The sequence below is a fragment of the Oenanthe melanoleuca genome, chromosome 4 (assembly GCF_029582105.1).
Source record: "Oenanthe melanoleuca isolate GR-GAL-2019-014 chromosome 4, OMel1.0, whole genome shotgun sequence".
NCBI classification, from domain to species: Eukaryota; Metazoa; Chordata; class Aves; order Passeriformes; family Muscicapidae; genus Oenanthe; species Oenanthe melanoleuca.
In genome coordinates this window covers 67843202-67859282 of record NC_079337.1, presented here as the reverse complement: position 1 = coordinate 67859282, position 16081 = coordinate 67843202, and the positions used below count along the sequence as shown (strand labels likewise).

Sequence of the window (16081 nt, the reverse complement as noted above, 5' to 3'; positions counted from 1 at the left end):
GACACTGGGGGACATCGGGGGGTCCCTAGGGGAAATTGGGGGGTCCCGACCCCGCGCTGCCTCGCCCGTCCAGCAGGGGGCGCTGCAGAGCCAGCGAGGCTCCGCCCCCTGACGTCACGCGCCCCTGCCGCGGTGCATTGTGGGCCCGCAGAGATGGCGGCGCTCAGTGCGGGAAGGACGGCGGCGGCGGTGAGGGAGGCCGAGACAAGGGGCGCTGAGCGGAGAAAGGGCTCGGGGATGGCGGCTGAGGGGACGGAATGAAAGGGGAGATCGCTGCGGGGCGGGGGGTCGGGTTAGGGGAGCCGGGGGGCGATCAAAGGGAGCCTGAGCTCCTCCTTCAGTGTGCCTGACACCTGTGAGGGCTGAGGGGGCGCTGAGGGGTGGGAAAGGTCAGACGGGGTCTGGGGGGGTCATACGGGGTTTGGGGCGGTCAGACTGGGGCAGAGTGTGAGATCAGGGCCGGGGGGTTCAATCTGGGGAGTGTCAGTTTGTCGGTTTGTTCAGGCTGGGTTGGGGAGGGTCATTTTGGGGGTGGGGGGGAACCCCCTGAGGGGCCTGTCTGACCTCTGCCATCCCTCCCCCCGCACCCCCAGGGCCTCCTGCGAGCCCAGAGCCTCGGGCTGTGGCGGGGGCTGGGCACCGCCGCTCCCCTCCTGCAGCAAGCCCAGGCCAAGGTGAGCGGGGCTGAGGGAGGGACACACGGGGAATTTGGGGGGACAAGGAGCATCAAAACTCCCTGGGAACAAGGGGAAACAGCCTCAAGCTGTGCCAGGGTGGGATATTGGCAATTTTCTTTCCTGGGGGGGGTTTAACATCCCTGGGGATGTGGCACTTGGGGACAGGTCAGTGCTGGGGGCTCTCTGAGGCTTTTCCCAGCCAGGAAATTCCCTGATTCCATGGGAAGTGTTGAGGGAAGAGCTCAGCCCTGAGTGACCTTGAGCCACTGCCCTTCCCTCAGCTTTGCCTGCTGATATTTAATCACTGCCCAGCAGCTCCATTTGTGCTCTGGATATTTGATTCCTGCTTATTAAAGCTCCCAGTCTGTGACTCTCAGCTTCCCTGGCTCCTGGCCTTGCTGGGGGAGGAATTCCCTGTGGATTTGGGAGATTCTTGCTGGGAATTCTGGGCTGAGGAAGGGATGGGTGGAACATCCCAGGAATGATCAGCGAGGCTCTTTTGTGGTCTGGGCCACCAAAATGAGGTTTGGCAAAATTCCATGAGGTCCTGAGGGTGGGGAACAGGAATGAGGGAATTGGGGAACACTGGGCTGTGCTGGGATATTGGGGAAAGGATAAGGAAAAGATAAAAATGATAAAACTGAAGAGATTTGGGTTGGAAATTGGGGAAATTTCCTCCTAAAAATGTCTGTCCAAAATTCCATGAGATCCTGAGGGTGGGGAGCAGGAGTGAGGGAGCTGAGGAATGCCAGGCTGTGCTGGGGGCTCTCAGGAATTGCTCTGGGCAGAGTCTGAGGTTATTTCTGGAAGTGCTGAGGGAGGAAAAGGTCCCTCAGTGGTGTCAGGTGTGGTGTCACCCCGAGGTGGCCTCGGGACAGGGACAGGGATTGACAGCTCAGCCCTGGGCTGGGTTTGGGGCCCTCAGCACAAAACTTGGAGGGGCTGGAGAAAAAAAATGGATCTGGGAAAAGGGCTGGAGCAGCTGAGGGAGAAAAGGGGGGCTGGGGGGACATGGTGGCTCTGCACAACTCCCTGACAGGAGGGGACAGCTGGGGACAGGGACAGAGGGAACAGGGACAGACAGAGGGAACAGGGACAGACAAATGGACCTGGCCCCAAGCTGTGCCAGGAGAGCTTTGGGTTGGATATTGGGAATTTCCCACCTGGAGGGATTTCCCAGCCCTGTGCATGTGGCACTTGGGGACAAGGCCACCAGTGTCCTGGGTTTTCCCATCCCAGGCACTCCCTGACCCCACAGCTGCAGGAGCCCCGTGTCCCTGTGGGTTTGGGGCTGTTTTGGGGTGACCCCCCTGTGTCACAGTCCCACAGTGCCAAGGCTGAGGGCACGTTCCAGGTGACGATGCTGCCGGGGGACGGCGTGGGCCCCGAGCTCATGCACGCCGTCAAGGAGGTCTTCAAGGTACGGCCACCAGGGGGCGCAGCTGGCCCTCAGTGTCCCCAAGGGTCCCTGTCTGTCACACACGTGTCCCTGCGTGTCACATGTGTGTCCTTGTGTGTCCCTGCATGTCTCCAACTGTCCCCAAGTGTCCCTGTGTGTCACACATGTGTCCCTGAGTGTCTCTGTGTGTCACACGTCTGTCCCTGCATCTCCCTGAGTGTCTGTGAATGTCCCTGCATTGTCCCCAAGTGTCCCTAAGTGTCCCTGTGTGTCCCTGTCCCCTCTGTCCCCACTGGTGCTGCCCATGGACAGAAGGTGAGTCCCCATTCCTGGCAGGGTTTGGGTTGGATATTGGGGAAATTCCTCCCAAAAACAGCTCTCCAAGGCAGCAGGGGAGTCCCCATCCCTGCAGGGATTGACCAGCCCTGTGCATGTGACACTTGGGGACATCCCAGGTGGCCTTGGCAGTGCTGAGGGACCTCAGAGGGTTTCACTGTTCCATTGGCACTGAGGTGCCCCCAGTTCCCTCCTCTCTCTGAGCACTCCCTGGCTGCCTCAGGGCTCCTGTGCCCCTGGCATGTCCCTGAGGCTCCCTGCTGTGTCCCTGAGGCTCCCAGGTGACAGTGGGTGGCCCTGTCCCCGTGCCAGGCTGGCAGTGTCCCCGTGGTCTTTGACGAGCACCACCTGAGCGAGGTGCAGAACACGGCGTCCGAGGAGAAGCTCGACCGGGTCGTGGATTCCATGAAGGAGAGCAAGGTGGCCCTCATTGGTGAGCACCTGTCCCTGTCCTTGTCACCTCCCTGTCCCTGTCCTTGGCCCCTCAGGCTGTGCCAGGGCAGGTTCTGTGGGATGCTGCCACAATTCCATGTCCTCATCCCTCTCGTGTCCTGCAGGGAAGATCCACACGCCCATGGAGTACAAGGGAGACCTGGCGTCCTATGACATGAGGCTCAGGTGAGGGAGGGCCTGGAAGATTAATTAATTAATCATTAATGAGTTAAGGGGGAGTGGAAAATGCTGAGGGGTTTTGTGTGGGCTGGGAGACAAAACTCCTGAGGGATGATCCTGCTTCCCTGGAAATTCTGGAGGTGATGAGGTAACCCCAAGAACTTGTCACTGGGAAAACCCTGTTAGTTAATAATTAATGAGTTATTAGGAAGCAAAACTCCTGAGGGATGATCCATGGTTAGGAGCTGATCCTGCTTCCCTGGAAATTTGGGAGGTGGTGAGGTGGCCCTCAGAGCTTGTCACTGGGGAAAAAAACCCATTAATTAATGGGTTATTAGGGAACAAAACTCCTGAGGGATGATCCATAGTCAGGAGCTGATGCTGCTTCCCTGGAAATTCTGAAATTGGTGAGGTGGCCTCCAGAACTTGTCACTGAGGGGAAAAAACCCATTAATTATTAATTAATGGGTTATTGGGAAGCCAAACTCCTGAGGGATGATCCATGGCCAGGAGCTGTCCCTGCTCACTCTGGGGTCCTGCACAGTGGGGTGGCCCCAGCTGTGTCCACTGGGACTTGGAGGGAACATCTCTGGGGGATAAAAACCTATTAATTATTAATTAATGAGTTATTAGGAAGCCAGACCCCTGAGGGATCCATGGTCAGGAGCTGATGCTGCTTCCCTAGAAATTCTAGAATTGGTGATGTGGCCTCCAGAACTTGTCACTGGGGGAAAAAAATCCATTAATTATTAATGAATGAGTTGTTGGGAAGCAAAACTCCATAGCCAGGAGCTGCCTCTGTTGGCTGATCCTGTTTCCCTGGAAATTCTGGAGGTGGTGGGGTAACCCCAAGAACTTGTCACTGGGAAAACTCCTTTAATTAATAATTAATGAGTTACTGGGAAGCCAAATGATGTACAGCCAGGAGGTGTCCCTGCTCACTGTGGGGTCCTAGAACTTGGAGGGAACAGTCCCTGGGGGTTAAAACTCCATTAATTATTAATTAATGAGTTATTGGGAAGCCAAACTGCTGAGGGATTTTGTTCAGCCTGGGAAACAAAACCCCTGAGGGACGATCCACAGCCAGGAGCTGTCCCTGCTCACCCCGGGGTCCTGCACAGGGGTGTGTCCCCAGCACTCAGAGGGGACCCCAGAGCAGCCCCAGGTGACCCTGTCCCTCTGTCCCTGTGTCCCTCTGTCCCTCCCAGGAGGAAGCTGGACCTCTTTGCCAACGTGGTGCACGTCAAGAGTCTGCCTGGGTACCAGACCCGGCACAACAACCTGGACCTGGTGATCATCAGGGAGCAGACAGAGGGCGAGTACAGCTCCCTGGAGCACGAGGTGCTGGAATCTGGGAATGCTGGGAATGCTGGGAATGCTGGGAATGGTCACATGGAGAAGGGAAAATCCTGGGAATCCTCAGAGCTCCTTGCAGGGGCTCCAGAGAGGGGCTGGAGGGGCAGGACACAGGGAATGGCTTCCACTGGGAAAGGGGAGATTGGGGTGGGGTCTTGGGAAGGAATTCCTGTCTGGAATGGAATTCCCAGATTCCCTGGATCCCTGGCAGTGTCCAAGGCCAGGCTGGATCCACCTGGGACAGATGAGGTGTCCCAGGCCCATGGATGGGGTGGGAATGGCATGGGATTTAAGGTCTTTACCAGACCAAATCCATTCCAGGATTCTGGAGCTGTTTTGCTCTGGGAGAGTTGGGAATGTTCCCCTGGAGAAGGGAAAATTCCAGGGAATCCTCAGAGTCCCTGAAGGGGCTCCAGGAGAGGGACTGGATTGAGATTAGAACAATTTAATAATTGGAATAAAATGGTGGTGAATGATAAGAACTTTTTAATAATTAAGCCAAAATGGTGATGATAAGGACAATTTAATAATTGGAACAAAATGGTGGTGATGATAAGAACATTGTAATAATTAAACCACAGTTGTGATGATAAGAAATATTTAATAATTGAACCAAATGGTGATGATGATAAGAACAGTTTAATCATTGAAATAAAATGGTGATGGTAAGAACAATTTAATAATTGAAACAAAATGGTGATGATGATAAAAACAGTTTAATCATTGAAATAAAATGGTGATGATAAGAACATTTTAATAATTGAACCAAAATGGTGATGATAAGAATAAATAAATACTGAATAAAAATAACGATGATAAATAGGTGTAAGGAAAATAGATACAACAATACATATAACACATAATAAATACAATTCTGGTGATAGGAGAGGGAAGGGGAGCAGGCCAGGGGGCAGGGACAGCCTGGGCTGGCTGTGACCCCTGTCCCTGTCCCCAGAGTGTCAAGGGGGTGATTGAGTGCCTGAAGATCATCACCAGGGCCAAGTCCCAGCGCATCGCCAAGTTCGCCTTCGACTACGCCACCAAGAAGGGCCGGGCCAAGGTCACAGCTGTGCACAAGGCCAACATCATGTGAGTGCCACTGTCCCCTCTGGGCACCCTCCAGAGCCACCCACACGGCTCCAGCTCAGCTGGCAGGGATTTGGGGTGGTAGGAGAGGGGGGAATGGCTTCAAACTGGGAAAAAAATCAGAGATTTGGGAAGGGATTCCTGGCTGGGAGGGTGGGGAGGGGCTGGGATGGATCCATCCATCCATTCATGGCTGGGTTGTCCTGGAGAAGGATCATTCCCATCCCAAAGATTAGAGTTTGGGAAGTTTGGGAATGGGGGATGAGGTCAGGGATGATGGGAGAGTTGGGAATGTTCCTCTGGAGAAGGGAAAATTCCAGGGAATCCTCAGAGTCCCTGCAGGCCTCCAGGAGAGCTGGAATTTGGGACAAGGCCTGGAGGGACAGGACACAGGGAATGACTCCCACTGGGAAAGGGGAGATGGGGCTGGGATCTTGGGAAGGAATTCTGGGCTGGAATTCCCGGATTTGCTGTGGCTGCCCCTGGATCCCTGGCAGTGCCCAAGGCCAGGCTGGATCCACCTGGGGCAGTGGGAGGGGTCCCTGAACATGGAATCAATAAACTTCAGGTGCCTCTCCACCCAAACCATTCCATGATTCCCTGATTTTCTGCTCTGCTCCCAGGATTTCTCTGGGATTGGGACTTTTCCCTTGTTCTGCTCCCAGCCAGGACTGAGCTGACTCTGACTCTGGAGCTGATCACATTTATTGATCAATCAGTGTCCAGATATTCTGTTCCCAGTGCAGCATCTCCAGAACCTCTCCCCATGATTGTGGGGTCATTGTGAGGTCATTCCTGCAGAATCCCAAACTCTGGAATCAGCACCTTTGTTTCACCTGGGACAAATCCCCATCAGGGGGAGAGGGGGGAAAGGGGGGTGAGATCCCAGTTCCTGTGGGTCCCTGCAGCCTTTGGGGTTTCCCCAGCCCTTCCTGGTGTTCCCTGTGGCAGGAAGCTGGGGGATGGGCTGTTCCTGCAGTGCTGCAAGGAGGTGGCTGAGCTCTACCCCAAAATCAAATTCGACACCATGATCATCGACAACTGCTGCATGCAGGTGAGCCACGCCCCGGCCACGCCCTGGCCACACCCCTGGGACACACCCCTGCGGGCTGGGCATGTTCACAGCCCTAAAACCTCCCCTTTATAGCCCTGAAAACTCCCCTTTATAGCCCTAAAACCTCCCCTTCACATCCCTAAAAACTCCCCTTCACCTCCCTAAAAACTCCCATTTAATTCCTAGAAACTCCCTTTTATATCCCTAAAAACTCCCTTTCAATCCCTAAAATGTCCCCTTCAGTCCCTAAAAACTCCCCTTTATAGCCATAAAAACTTCTTCAATCCTTAAAAACTCGAGTCCTTAAAAATTTCCCTTTATAATCCTAAAAACTTCTTTCAGTCCCTAAAAACTCCCCTTCACATCCCTAGAAACTCCCTTTTATATGCCTAAGAACTCCCGTTCAATCCTTAGAAACTCTCCTTCAATCCCTAAAAACTCCCTTTAATCCCTAGAAACTTCCTTTTATATCCCTTAAAACTCCCTTTCACTCCCTAAAAACTCGCTTTTATATCCCTAAAAAGTCCCGTTCAGTCCTTAGAAATTCTCCTTCAATCCCTAAAAACTCCCCTTTATAACCATTAAAACTCCCTTTCAATCCCTAAAAATTTCCCTTTATAACCCTAAAAACTCCCTTTTATAGCCCTAAAAACTGCCATTTTATCCCTAGAAACTCCCTTTCACTCCCTAAAAACTCCCTTTCAATCCCTAAAAATTTCCCTTTATAGCCCTAAAAACTCCCCTTCCAATCCCTAAAAAATTCCCCTTCAATCCCTAAAAATTCCCTTTTATAGCCCTAAAACTCCCTTTTACTCCCTAAAAATTTCTCTTTATAACCCTAAAAACTCCTCTTCAGTCCCTAAAAACTCCCAACCCCTAAAACTCCCCTTTAAACCCCTGAACCCCCCGATGCTCCAGGCCCTTGTGCCAACCGTGGCGTCCTGCCGTGAATTGTGAATTTGGAGCTCCCAGGGTGGGGCTGAGCTTCCCCAGCTGTTCCAGTCTCACCAACCCCATTCCCAACCCCATTCCCAACCCCAATCCCACCAGCTGGTGCAGAACCCCTACCAGTTTGACGTGCTGGTGATGCCCAACCTGTACGGGAACATCGTGGACAACCTGGCGGCGGGTTTGGTGGGCGGCGCCGGCGTCGTGCCCGGCGAGAGCTACAGCGCCGAGTACGCCGTGTTCGAGCTGGTGAGGAGCCGTCCCAGCCCCAGGGGGGACAGTCCCAGACGGGGCAGGTGACACGTCCCTGTCACCTGCCCTGTGCCCCACAGGGAGCCCGGCACCCCTTCGCCCAGGCCGTGGGCAGGAACATCGCCAACCCCACGGCCATGCTGCTCTCGGCCTCCAACATGCTGCGGCACCTCAAGTACGTGCTGGGCTCTCAGGGGGGTTTGGGCGGGGTTTTTGGGGGGCTGACCCCCTGCTTCCCCCTCTTTTCCAGCCTGGAATATCACTCCAACATGATCTCAGATGCTGTGAAGAAGGTGATCAAAGGTGGAAAAGTGAGTGTGGGGTGATGAGGAGGGAGGGCTGGTGCCGAGTTCTCTGCTTCCTCTCCTCTCTCCAGCTGGAATTCTGGCACCTCTTTCCAGCTGGAGTTTTGGGTTCTCTTCTCTCCAGCTGGAGTTCTGGGTCCTCTTTCCAGCTGGAGTTCTGGCTCATCTTTCCAGCTGGAATTTTGGCTCCTCTCCTCTTTCCAGCTGGGATTTTGGGTCCTCTACTCTTTCATCTGGAGTTCTGGCTCCTCTACTCTCTCCAGTCCCAGGCCCACAGCTCTGTCCAGCCCCTGTGGTCACCATGTCCTGGCGAGGGAGGGACTTCTGGCAGGGCTGGGGGATTCTCCACATCCCTGTCCCCGTTTGGATCCTGGCAGGGCTCTCAGGGATGTTCCCCAGCCCCATTCCCAATCCCAGGTCCTGGCAGGGCTCTCAGGGATGTTCCCCAGCCCCATTCCCAATCCCAGGTCCTGGCAGGGCTCTCAGGGATGTTCCCCAGGTCCTGGCAGGGCTCTCAGGGATGTTCCCCAGCCCCATTCCCAGCCCCAGGTCCTGGCAGGGCTCTCAGGGATGTTCCCCAAGTCCTGGCAGGGCTCTCAGGGATGTTCCCCAGCCCCAGGTCCTGGCAGGGCTCTCGGGGTGGCCGTTCTCTCTCTGTCCCTGCTGTCCCATCCCAGCTGTTCCCTCATTCACGGCCCCTTTTCCCCGTCTCTCCCCTCCCTGTTTGGATTTGCAGGTCCGGACTCGGGATCTGGGCGGTTACTCCACCACCTCTGACTTCGTCAAGTCCGTCATTGACAACCTGCACCCCCACTATGGGGCTTAGGGCCCCCAGCAGCTCCCCAGTGCCTCAGCCCCTCCCCAAATCCCCTCCCCAAATCCCTCCCCAGGCAGGAGGGAGCCCCAGAACCCCCAGGAATCCTTTCCCTACCCCATCCCCCAGCAGGGATCACTCCATGGAGGGACCAGTGTGGATTTTGGGGTTCACTGAGGTGGTGTGGGGGGAGTGGGGCAGTGCCCCAAACTCACAGGCAGCTCTTAGGGACATTGGGACCACCCAGGGTGGTTCTGGGAACCCCAGTCCCATGGGATCCCTTGGGTTATCATTCCTGTGGGATCAATGGGATTTGGGATCCCTGTGAGAACAGGACCTTGAACTGTGGGATCCCAATCCCATGGGATCCCATGATTGTGGGACCCCCATTCTCATGGGATTCCGTGATTGTGGGACCCCCATTCTCATGGGATCCCGTGATTGTGGGACCCCCATTCTTACGGGATTGTGACTGTTGGACCAATGGGATTGTGGGTTCCCTGTGAGAACAGGACCTTGAATTCTGGGGACCCCCCCCCCATTCTTTTGGGATCCCTGTGACTGGGACCAGCATGGTTTGTGAGATTCTCATGGGACCACAACTGTGGGACCTCCATTCCCATGGGATCCTCATGAATGTGGGAATCCCATTCCTATGGGACCAGTGTGGCTGTGGGATCTGTAACCTCATTCCTGTGGGACCAGTGTGACTGTGGGATCCCTGTACCCCCCTTCCCGTGGGATCCATCCCATCCAGCTTTTAGCAATAAACAGGGTGACATCCCCACCCTCCATCCCCTTGGCAGCTGCTGGCAGGGTCCCCATGCAGGGACAATTCCAGGCATGAGGTGACCTTGGAACACTCCAAACCTGGGGCAGGGTGGGGGAGCTGCACCCTGAGCCCCCAGTCCGTGGGAATTGGGGGGTTCCAGGGCTGATCCCATAATCCCAGTGCCCTGTGGGGCTGTGCAATGTCTCATGCTCTGTATTCTGCTTTGCTAATAAAGGGTCCAGCGCTTCCCTCACAGCCTTGGGGGCTGGGGCAGCTTTTGGGGTTCTGCAGCTGCTGAACTGGGGGGCAGTGCTGTAACAGCACAAACCAAACTGGGGTGCTGGTGTGGGGCAGAGGGGTCACCAGCCCCAAAGCACAGGGACAATTTTGGGGGTGCAGAAGGCTCCAGGGAGCCAAACCCCAGAGTGGCACAGCCCAGCTGGGGGCCAGGGGGACCCCACTTTGCAGGTGCCCCCCTTGTCCTGTCCCTAACCTCCCATCTCCTTGCAGGTGCGCACGGCGGACATGGGGGGCTACTCCACCTCCATGGATTTCACCCAGGCCGTCATTGAAGCCCTGGAGGTGTAGTGGCCTCACTCCTGCCCCTGGTGACTCCAATAAAGTGGCCTCAGGCGTGACTGTGTGGTGTCCCTGGGCCCGGGCAGGCTGCTGGTGACAGGGTGACCCCCCTGGGGACAGCCTGGCCACGCCCTGCCACGGAGCAGCACAGGAGGGATCAGCAACAACCTCAGCCCTTTATTGGGGTTCGGGCACCGCGAGCAGGGCCTGTCCCCTGCTCTGCACAGGGAGGGGACACGGCCTGGGGACAGCCCAGAGTCCCCAGGGAAGGGAGGGGACGGCCCCATGCAGCCCAAGGTCCCCAGGGAAGGGGACAGGGGGTTGGAAGTTCCTCTGTGTAAGGCACAGTCCAGGGGCTGCTGGTGGCCACAGGGACTCACCCAGGCCACGAGGGGCTGTGCCCCAGTCCAGGTGGCCACTGTGCCACAGGACACGGATGGGGACGGGCAAGTGGCCACTCCCAGTTCCTGTCTGTCCGTCAGTCTGTCAGTCCATGTGCTGACTGATCTCTGCTGCCTAATCCTCCTCCGAGTCCTCAGCCACTGCCTTCTTCTTCTTCTTCTTTTTCTTCTTCTTTTCCTCCTCCTCCTCCTGCTGCTCGGGCTCCACCGTGACTTTCCTTTTCTTCTTGGGCAGTGGCTCCTCCTCCTCCTCTTCCTCCACCCCATTCTCCTCAGGCTCTGCCTCTGCTTCTGACTCCTCTGGCTGCTGCTTCTTCTTTTTCTTCTTCTTCTTGGCCCCCACATCGTTCTCCTGTGAGGAGCCCCAGATCAGCTCTGACCCCTCACAGGGCAGAGGGGCCCCCCAGAAGTGTCTCCCCCCATCCCCCCTCACCTCTGTCTCCATCACTGAGTTTTCTGTCTGCTCCTCTGCAGCTGCTGCCAGCGCCTCCAGCCGCCGCTTCTCCCTCTTCTTCCTCTTCTTCTCCTTCTTCTCCTGCCTCCTCTTCACCTCAGCCACCACCTCGCTGGCCTGGGGACACACACGGGGGACATGAGCGAGGGGATGGGCCCAGGGTTTGTCCCCAGGGCCAGAATGGTCGGATCAGACTCATTAAATCAGTCTTTGGCCTCCACAGAGGGTCAGGATGGCACAGTGACATCACCTCCGACACAGGCCCTCAGCTTCACCCCCCAGCACCTCAGCATCATCACCACAGGATCTCACCTTCATCCTCCCAGCACCTCAGCATCAGCTTCATCACCACAGGATCTCACCTTCATCTCCATCATCACCATAAGGACCTCACCTTCACCCCTCCCAACACCTCACCATCATCTTCATCACCTTCACCACCATCCTCCATCCTCCCATTCAGAATCTTCATCCTCTGGTTCCTCACCTTCATCTCCCCCAAGACCTCACCTCCATTATCTTCGTCACCCCAACACTTCCATCATTTTCATCTCAGCACCTAACCTCCATCGTCCTCACCTACACCACCATCTTCATCTCCCCCAAGACCTCACCTCCTCCACCTCTCCCACTTTCTCCATTTGTCACCCTCACCACTCTTCTTCATCCCTCAGCATCCCCACCTCCTCCTCCTCCTCACCTCCACCACGGCCTCCTTCATGACCTCCAGGTTCTTGCGGGGCGGCTCCCCGGTCTCGTAGAAGGCCAAGCGCTCCTCCACCTGCTCCCGCAGCTTGTCCCCAAAGACACTGGTGGGCACCTCTGCAGGGAGGGCACACGGGGGGCTCAGCACTCACCCTGCACCCCCAAACCTCCCCAGAGTCCCCCCTGTGCTCTGCTCAGCCCAGAGGAGTCACCATTCACACGGGGTGAGATGCTGTTGACGAAAAATGTTCCCATCATGGCAGAGCGGCCCCGAATGCCCCTGAAATGCCCTCCCTGTGCCAGTGCCCAGGCTGGCCCTGCCCGTGCCCCAGACCCACCTGAGAAGCAGTGCCAGTGCCCAGGCTGGCCCTGCCCGTGCCCCAGACCCACCTGAGAAGCAGTGCCAGTGCCCAGGCTGGCCCTGCCCGTGCCCCAGACCCACCTGAGAAGCAGTGCCAGTGCCCAGGCTGGCCCTGCCCGTGCCCCAGACCCACCTGAGAAGCAGTCGATGCGGGAGGCGATGGTGCACTTGTTGGCCAGGTAGCGCGAGATGCGCCCCTTGTTCTTGGCGGCCGCGCGCCCGATGAAGGTGGAGTGGAAGATGAGGCCGTACTTGGGGGTGTTCCCCCGCGTCTTCAGCGCCCTGCCAGGGGCCAGGGGAGGGGGTCAGGACCCCTGAACGCAGCCCCCACCCACGGCCAGCCCCTCCCCAGCCCGCTGTGTTCCGGGGGTCGCTCAGACCGGGCCGGCTGCTCACCCCCATTGAGTCACAGCCGCGGCCCCGCGCCGCCATCACCGCGACCGCCCCGGGTACCTGAACAGCGCCTTCTCGGCGCCCAGGATCTGCACCGTCGACGCCGGGTACTTGGCCAGGTTGGTCAGGCTGCCAGCGTGCGAGATGAGGCGGGCACCCACCTGGGGGAGAGCACAGAGGGGGTTACAGGGGGCCCTGAGCCCCCCACGGGCACACAGAGTGCCCTGCAGGCCGGGGATCAGCAGTGGAAGTGTCAGCAGCACGACTCAGTGGATTGACAGATTCACTCTGACATCATCTCCGCAGCCAGGGAGGTGACACGGGGGTTCCTGGGGACACTCACCACCTCCCCGATGAGGGCTGACAGGCTGGGGGCCACCTGGCTCATCTTGGAGCGCAGGTACTCCTGCAGCCCCTTGCGGTAGTCGGACAGAGAGATGACGCGGCGGGAAAAGCTCTCGATGTTGATGAGGTCCAGGGGGGAGATGTCCATCCCTGGGGGAGGCACGGGATGAGTGGCAGCACTGACCACACGTGGCCAGGCCCCCCCTGAGCCCCTCAGAGCCCCTCTCACCCATGGAGGAGCGGGAGGCCTCCAGGATGGCCTGGGCCTTGGCGCTGTCCATGACGATCTCCTCCAGCCCCTCCAGGCTCTCCTCGCTCAGCTCGCGGCGGTTCCCGATGAATTTGGCCACCCGGCAGTACATGGAGTTCTCAGGGACGATCTTGATCAGCTCGGGGAAGTGATACCCATACCACTCCCTGCAGGGACAGGGGCACAGTCACTGGGGCCAGCCGGGCCCCAGCACAGCTCTGTGTGTCCCCAGGCCACCCCGATGTTCCCAAATGTCCCCCCTGGTCCAGGCCATGGCCCTGTGGCCCGGCCAGTGGCCCTGGGGGAGCTGCTGTCCCTCCCCGGTCTGTACAGGCAGCCGGAGCAGCGGCAGCTGCCTGTGGTAAGCATGGGGAGGGGGGACCCCAAAACCCTTTAACCCCCCCCAGATGTGTCCCCACTGACCGGACACGCATGGAGAAGGTGTTGATGTCCTTGTCCAGCTGGTCCAGCAGGCTGATGGACTGGATGATCATGTTGTCCACCCGGTGCACGTTGAACTTCACCTTGGCCCGGGAGTAGCTGTGGCCGAGCCCCAGCTGGGCCTTGGCCGCCGACTGCGCCGTGAGGCCTCGGACCAGCGCCGAGAAGTGCAGCCGGATCCCTGCGGGGACACGAGGTCATCGTGTGGGGACACCGGTGCCACCACACGGACACTGAGCCACCACCACGTGCAGCCCCAGGGACACCTCACAGCAAGGGCACCCAGCCCCCCGCACTGAACTAACCCAGGACCCCACCGCGGTGTCCCCTGTGTCCCCACTCACCACGCAGCAGCTCAGCCACGACGCCCCCGGTCTGGCACTGCACCCCCAGCTCCTCCAGCACGGCCGCGCCCATCTTGGCATCGCCCACCCCCAGCACCACCTTCTTCCTCTTGGGGGGCAGCGCCGTGTCCAGCAGCAGCCGCAGGTCCTCGTGCAGGACTCCTGCGGGACACGGAGGGGTCAGCGCGGCCCCGGGGTCACCGGGGGCGGGGGTCCCGGTGCCCCGGCCCCGCACTCACCCTCGGACACGGCGTTCATGTTCTCCAGCGCGCTCTGCGCCGAGCGGAACGGCGAGAACGCCACGAGCTTCACCACATTGTGGAACTTGCCCAGCGTCAGGACGCTCTCCTCCACCTGCGCGGGGAACCGGGGGGCTGCGGTCACACCGGGCACGGGGAACGACCCCTGGGGCGCCACCCTCCCGGCACCGCTCTCCGCTCCCAGCCCCGTGTGTGCCCTCCTCCCCCCTTCCCCCGATCCCCGCTCCCGTCCTTCCCCACCCCGTTCCTCCCGCTCCCCCCGCTGCCGGTGTCGGTGCCGTACCTGCGGCAGCAGCAGCCCGATCTCCTCCACCTCTCGCACGGCGAACAGCGCGTACCCGGCCGCATGTTCGAACAGCACGTGCAGCAGCACCTGCGGCACCGGGGGCTCCGCTCAACGGGGGCGGCACCAGGGCCGCGCTCCCGCCCGTCCCGCCGCCCACCGGAGCGCCCGGCCCGGCTCCATACGGCTTTCCCGGCCTCCCGCCAGTCCCGGCCCGTCCCGATGCGGTCGGATGCGGCTCCTGGGCCTTTCCCCACGCCCGATGGCGCCGGATGCGGCCCCGGCCCGACCCTCACTCACCATCGTCCTCCCGCCGCCGCCGCCGCCCGGAACTGACGCCGCGTCCCCGCCGGAATCTCATCTCTTCCCTCATCCGCCAATCAGCGCCCAGTGCGCAGGGCGCTCCGCCAATCACAGCGCGCTGCCTCCATGGCCCCGCCCCGCAGCCAATCGGGCAGAGGTGCTGCTGACCCCGCCCCCTCTGCGGCACCTGTCAATCACAGCCGGGAGGGGGCGTTCCCTCCCGCCTTTTCCTGCGCGCCGGCCAATGGGAGCCTCGCGCGCGCGCCCCCGGCCCCGCCCCTTCCCGCGCCGGTCGGTGCGCGCGCGGCCGCACGTGGCGGGAGCCGCCACCCCCGATGTCCCCCCGCTGCCATCCCGGGACCCCCAAATAGCCCCGTGGTTCCATGCCGTGGTGACACCCGGGGTTCTCTCAGTCCCTTCCCGTGACCTCCCCCGGTCCCCTTCCGTGACCCCCCCTGTGCCCTTCCATCCCCTTTTCTCCCCCCCGGTGTCCCCCAGTCCCCTCCCGTGTCCCCGCAGTGTCCCCACCCCGGTGCGCAGTTCCAGGAGCAGGAAGCACATCCATGAACTTTTATTGGATGCCAGGAGCACGGTTTGGGCTGGGGGGGGTCTGTAGTGTCCGAGAGCAGCGCGGGGGGCCCGGATCCCCCGGGGGGAAGCGGCTCCGGCTCCCACCCACGAGTGGGGCCGGGGTGGGAGGGCAGCGGAGAGTCCCGAGGAGGGGACAGCGGGGTGCGGGTCCCTCGGGGGCGGCTCAGGCGACGAAGTGCTGCCGGAGGTGCTGCAGCAGGTCGGGGGTGAGCAGCACGCGGTGCGCCTGGCCGTGCCCCGGGGCGCACGGGATCGTCACCCGCCCGCACAGCGCCGCGCCCTGCGCCTGCTCCTGCTTGGCCTGCGGGGACAGCGCCGGCTCAGTGTGCCCCTGCTCTCCTGGGGTCCCCAAGGGGTCACCCAGATGGGATGTGGTGGCTGTTGTGGGTTATGGGGTGATGGGGTGGAGCAGGGGGTCCTCGCCCACCCGATCCCTCGGGAATGGGGGATCCCTCGGGGTTGGAGCTGGTCAGAACGGGGAGTCCCTTGAAATTGGGGATCAGGAACAGGAGTCCCTTGGGATTGATTGGAAGTCCTCAGGAATGGGAGTTTTTTGTGATTGGGGTCCCTCAGATACAGGGGGTCCCTCAAGATAGGGGGTTCCTTGGGACTGGGGTCCCTCAGAATTGGGGGACCCTCAGGAATGGTTTTTTTTTGTGATTGGTGCATGTTGGAATTGGGGTTCCCTCAGGAATGGGGGTCCCTCAAGACTGGGGGATTACTTTGGGACTGGGGTCCCTTAGGCTTGCAGTCCTTCAGG

The 16081-nt window shown here is 59.4% G+C and overlaps 3 protein-coding genes and 2 non-coding genes across 15 annotated transcripts in view; 1 reads left to right on the top strand and 4 right to left on the bottom strand.

The window, feature by feature from the left end:
- Window positions 1-91: 91 nt before the first annotated feature.
- Window positions 92-10249, top strand: IDH3B (isocitrate dehydrogenase (NAD(+)) 3 non-catalytic subunit beta). Of its 3 annotated transcripts, none has more exons than XR_008840297.1 (12): window positions 92-189; window positions 594-674; window positions 1999-2097; window positions 2725-2845; window positions 2970-3030; window positions 4233-4365; window positions 5336-5469; window positions 6418-6520; window positions 7571-7717; window positions 7801-7895; window positions 7971-8524; window positions 8594-9866. XR_008840297.1 is itself a non-coding variant. In XM_056489323.1 (12 exons), the coding sequence occupies exons 1-12, from the start codon at window positions 154-156 to the stop codon at window positions 10197-10199; spliced, it is 1149 nt and encodes a 382-aa protein (XP_056345298.1). In that variant the 5' UTR covers window positions 92-153; the 3' UTR covers window positions 10200-10249. The 3 variants fall into 3 exon arrangements, 2 of the variants coding, with proteins under 2 accessions (XP_056345298.1, XP_056345297.1); XM_056489323.1 differs by lacking the exon at window positions 8594-9866 and adding an exon at window positions 10122-10249 and having other exon boundaries at window positions 7971-8031; XM_056489322.1 differs by having other exon boundaries at window positions 7971-8031; window positions 8762-10249.
- Window position 10250: 1 nt separating this feature from the next.
- Window positions 10251-14914, bottom strand: NOP56 (NOP56 ribonucleoprotein). Its single transcript, XM_056489321.1, has 12 exons — window positions 14728-14914; window positions 14428-14517; window positions 14124-14238; window positions 13885-14046; window positions 13523-13721; window positions 13079-13266; window positions 12848-12999; window positions 12565-12665; window positions 12245-12393; window positions 11746-11867; window positions 11025-11162; window positions 10251-10943 (listed from the first exon to the last, which is right to left on the bottom strand). The coding sequence occupies exons 1-12, from the start codon at window positions 14728-14730 to the stop codon at window positions 10707-10709; spliced, it is 1656 nt and encodes a 551-aa protein (XP_056345296.1). The 5' UTR covers window positions 14731-14914; the 3' UTR covers window positions 10251-10706.
- On the bottom strand, window positions 11232-11300 carry LOC130252925 (small nucleolar RNA SNORD57). The gene has a single exon (XR_008840474.1). It is a non-coding gene; the product is annotated as a small nucleolar RNA SNORD57 (small nucleolar RNA).
- On the bottom strand, window positions 11941-12013 carry LOC130252926 (small nucleolar RNA SNORD56). Its single transcript, XR_008840475.1, has one exon. It is a non-coding gene; the product is annotated as a small nucleolar RNA SNORD56 (small nucleolar RNA).
- Window positions 14915-15285: 371 nt separating the features above from the next.
- Window positions 15286-16081, bottom strand: part of DCTN1 (dynactin subunit 1) — a 52048-nt gene continuing 51252 nt past the window's right edge. For all 9 annotated transcript variants that reach the window (XM_056489315.1, XM_056489318.1, XM_056489319.1 and 6 more), the window contains one exon: window positions 15286-15622. In XM_056489315.1, coding sequence (XP_056345290.1) covers window positions 15485-15622 — 138 coding nt within the window. In that variant the 3' untranslated portion in view covers window positions 15286-15484. The remainder of the gene's footprint in view (window positions 15623-16081) is intronic.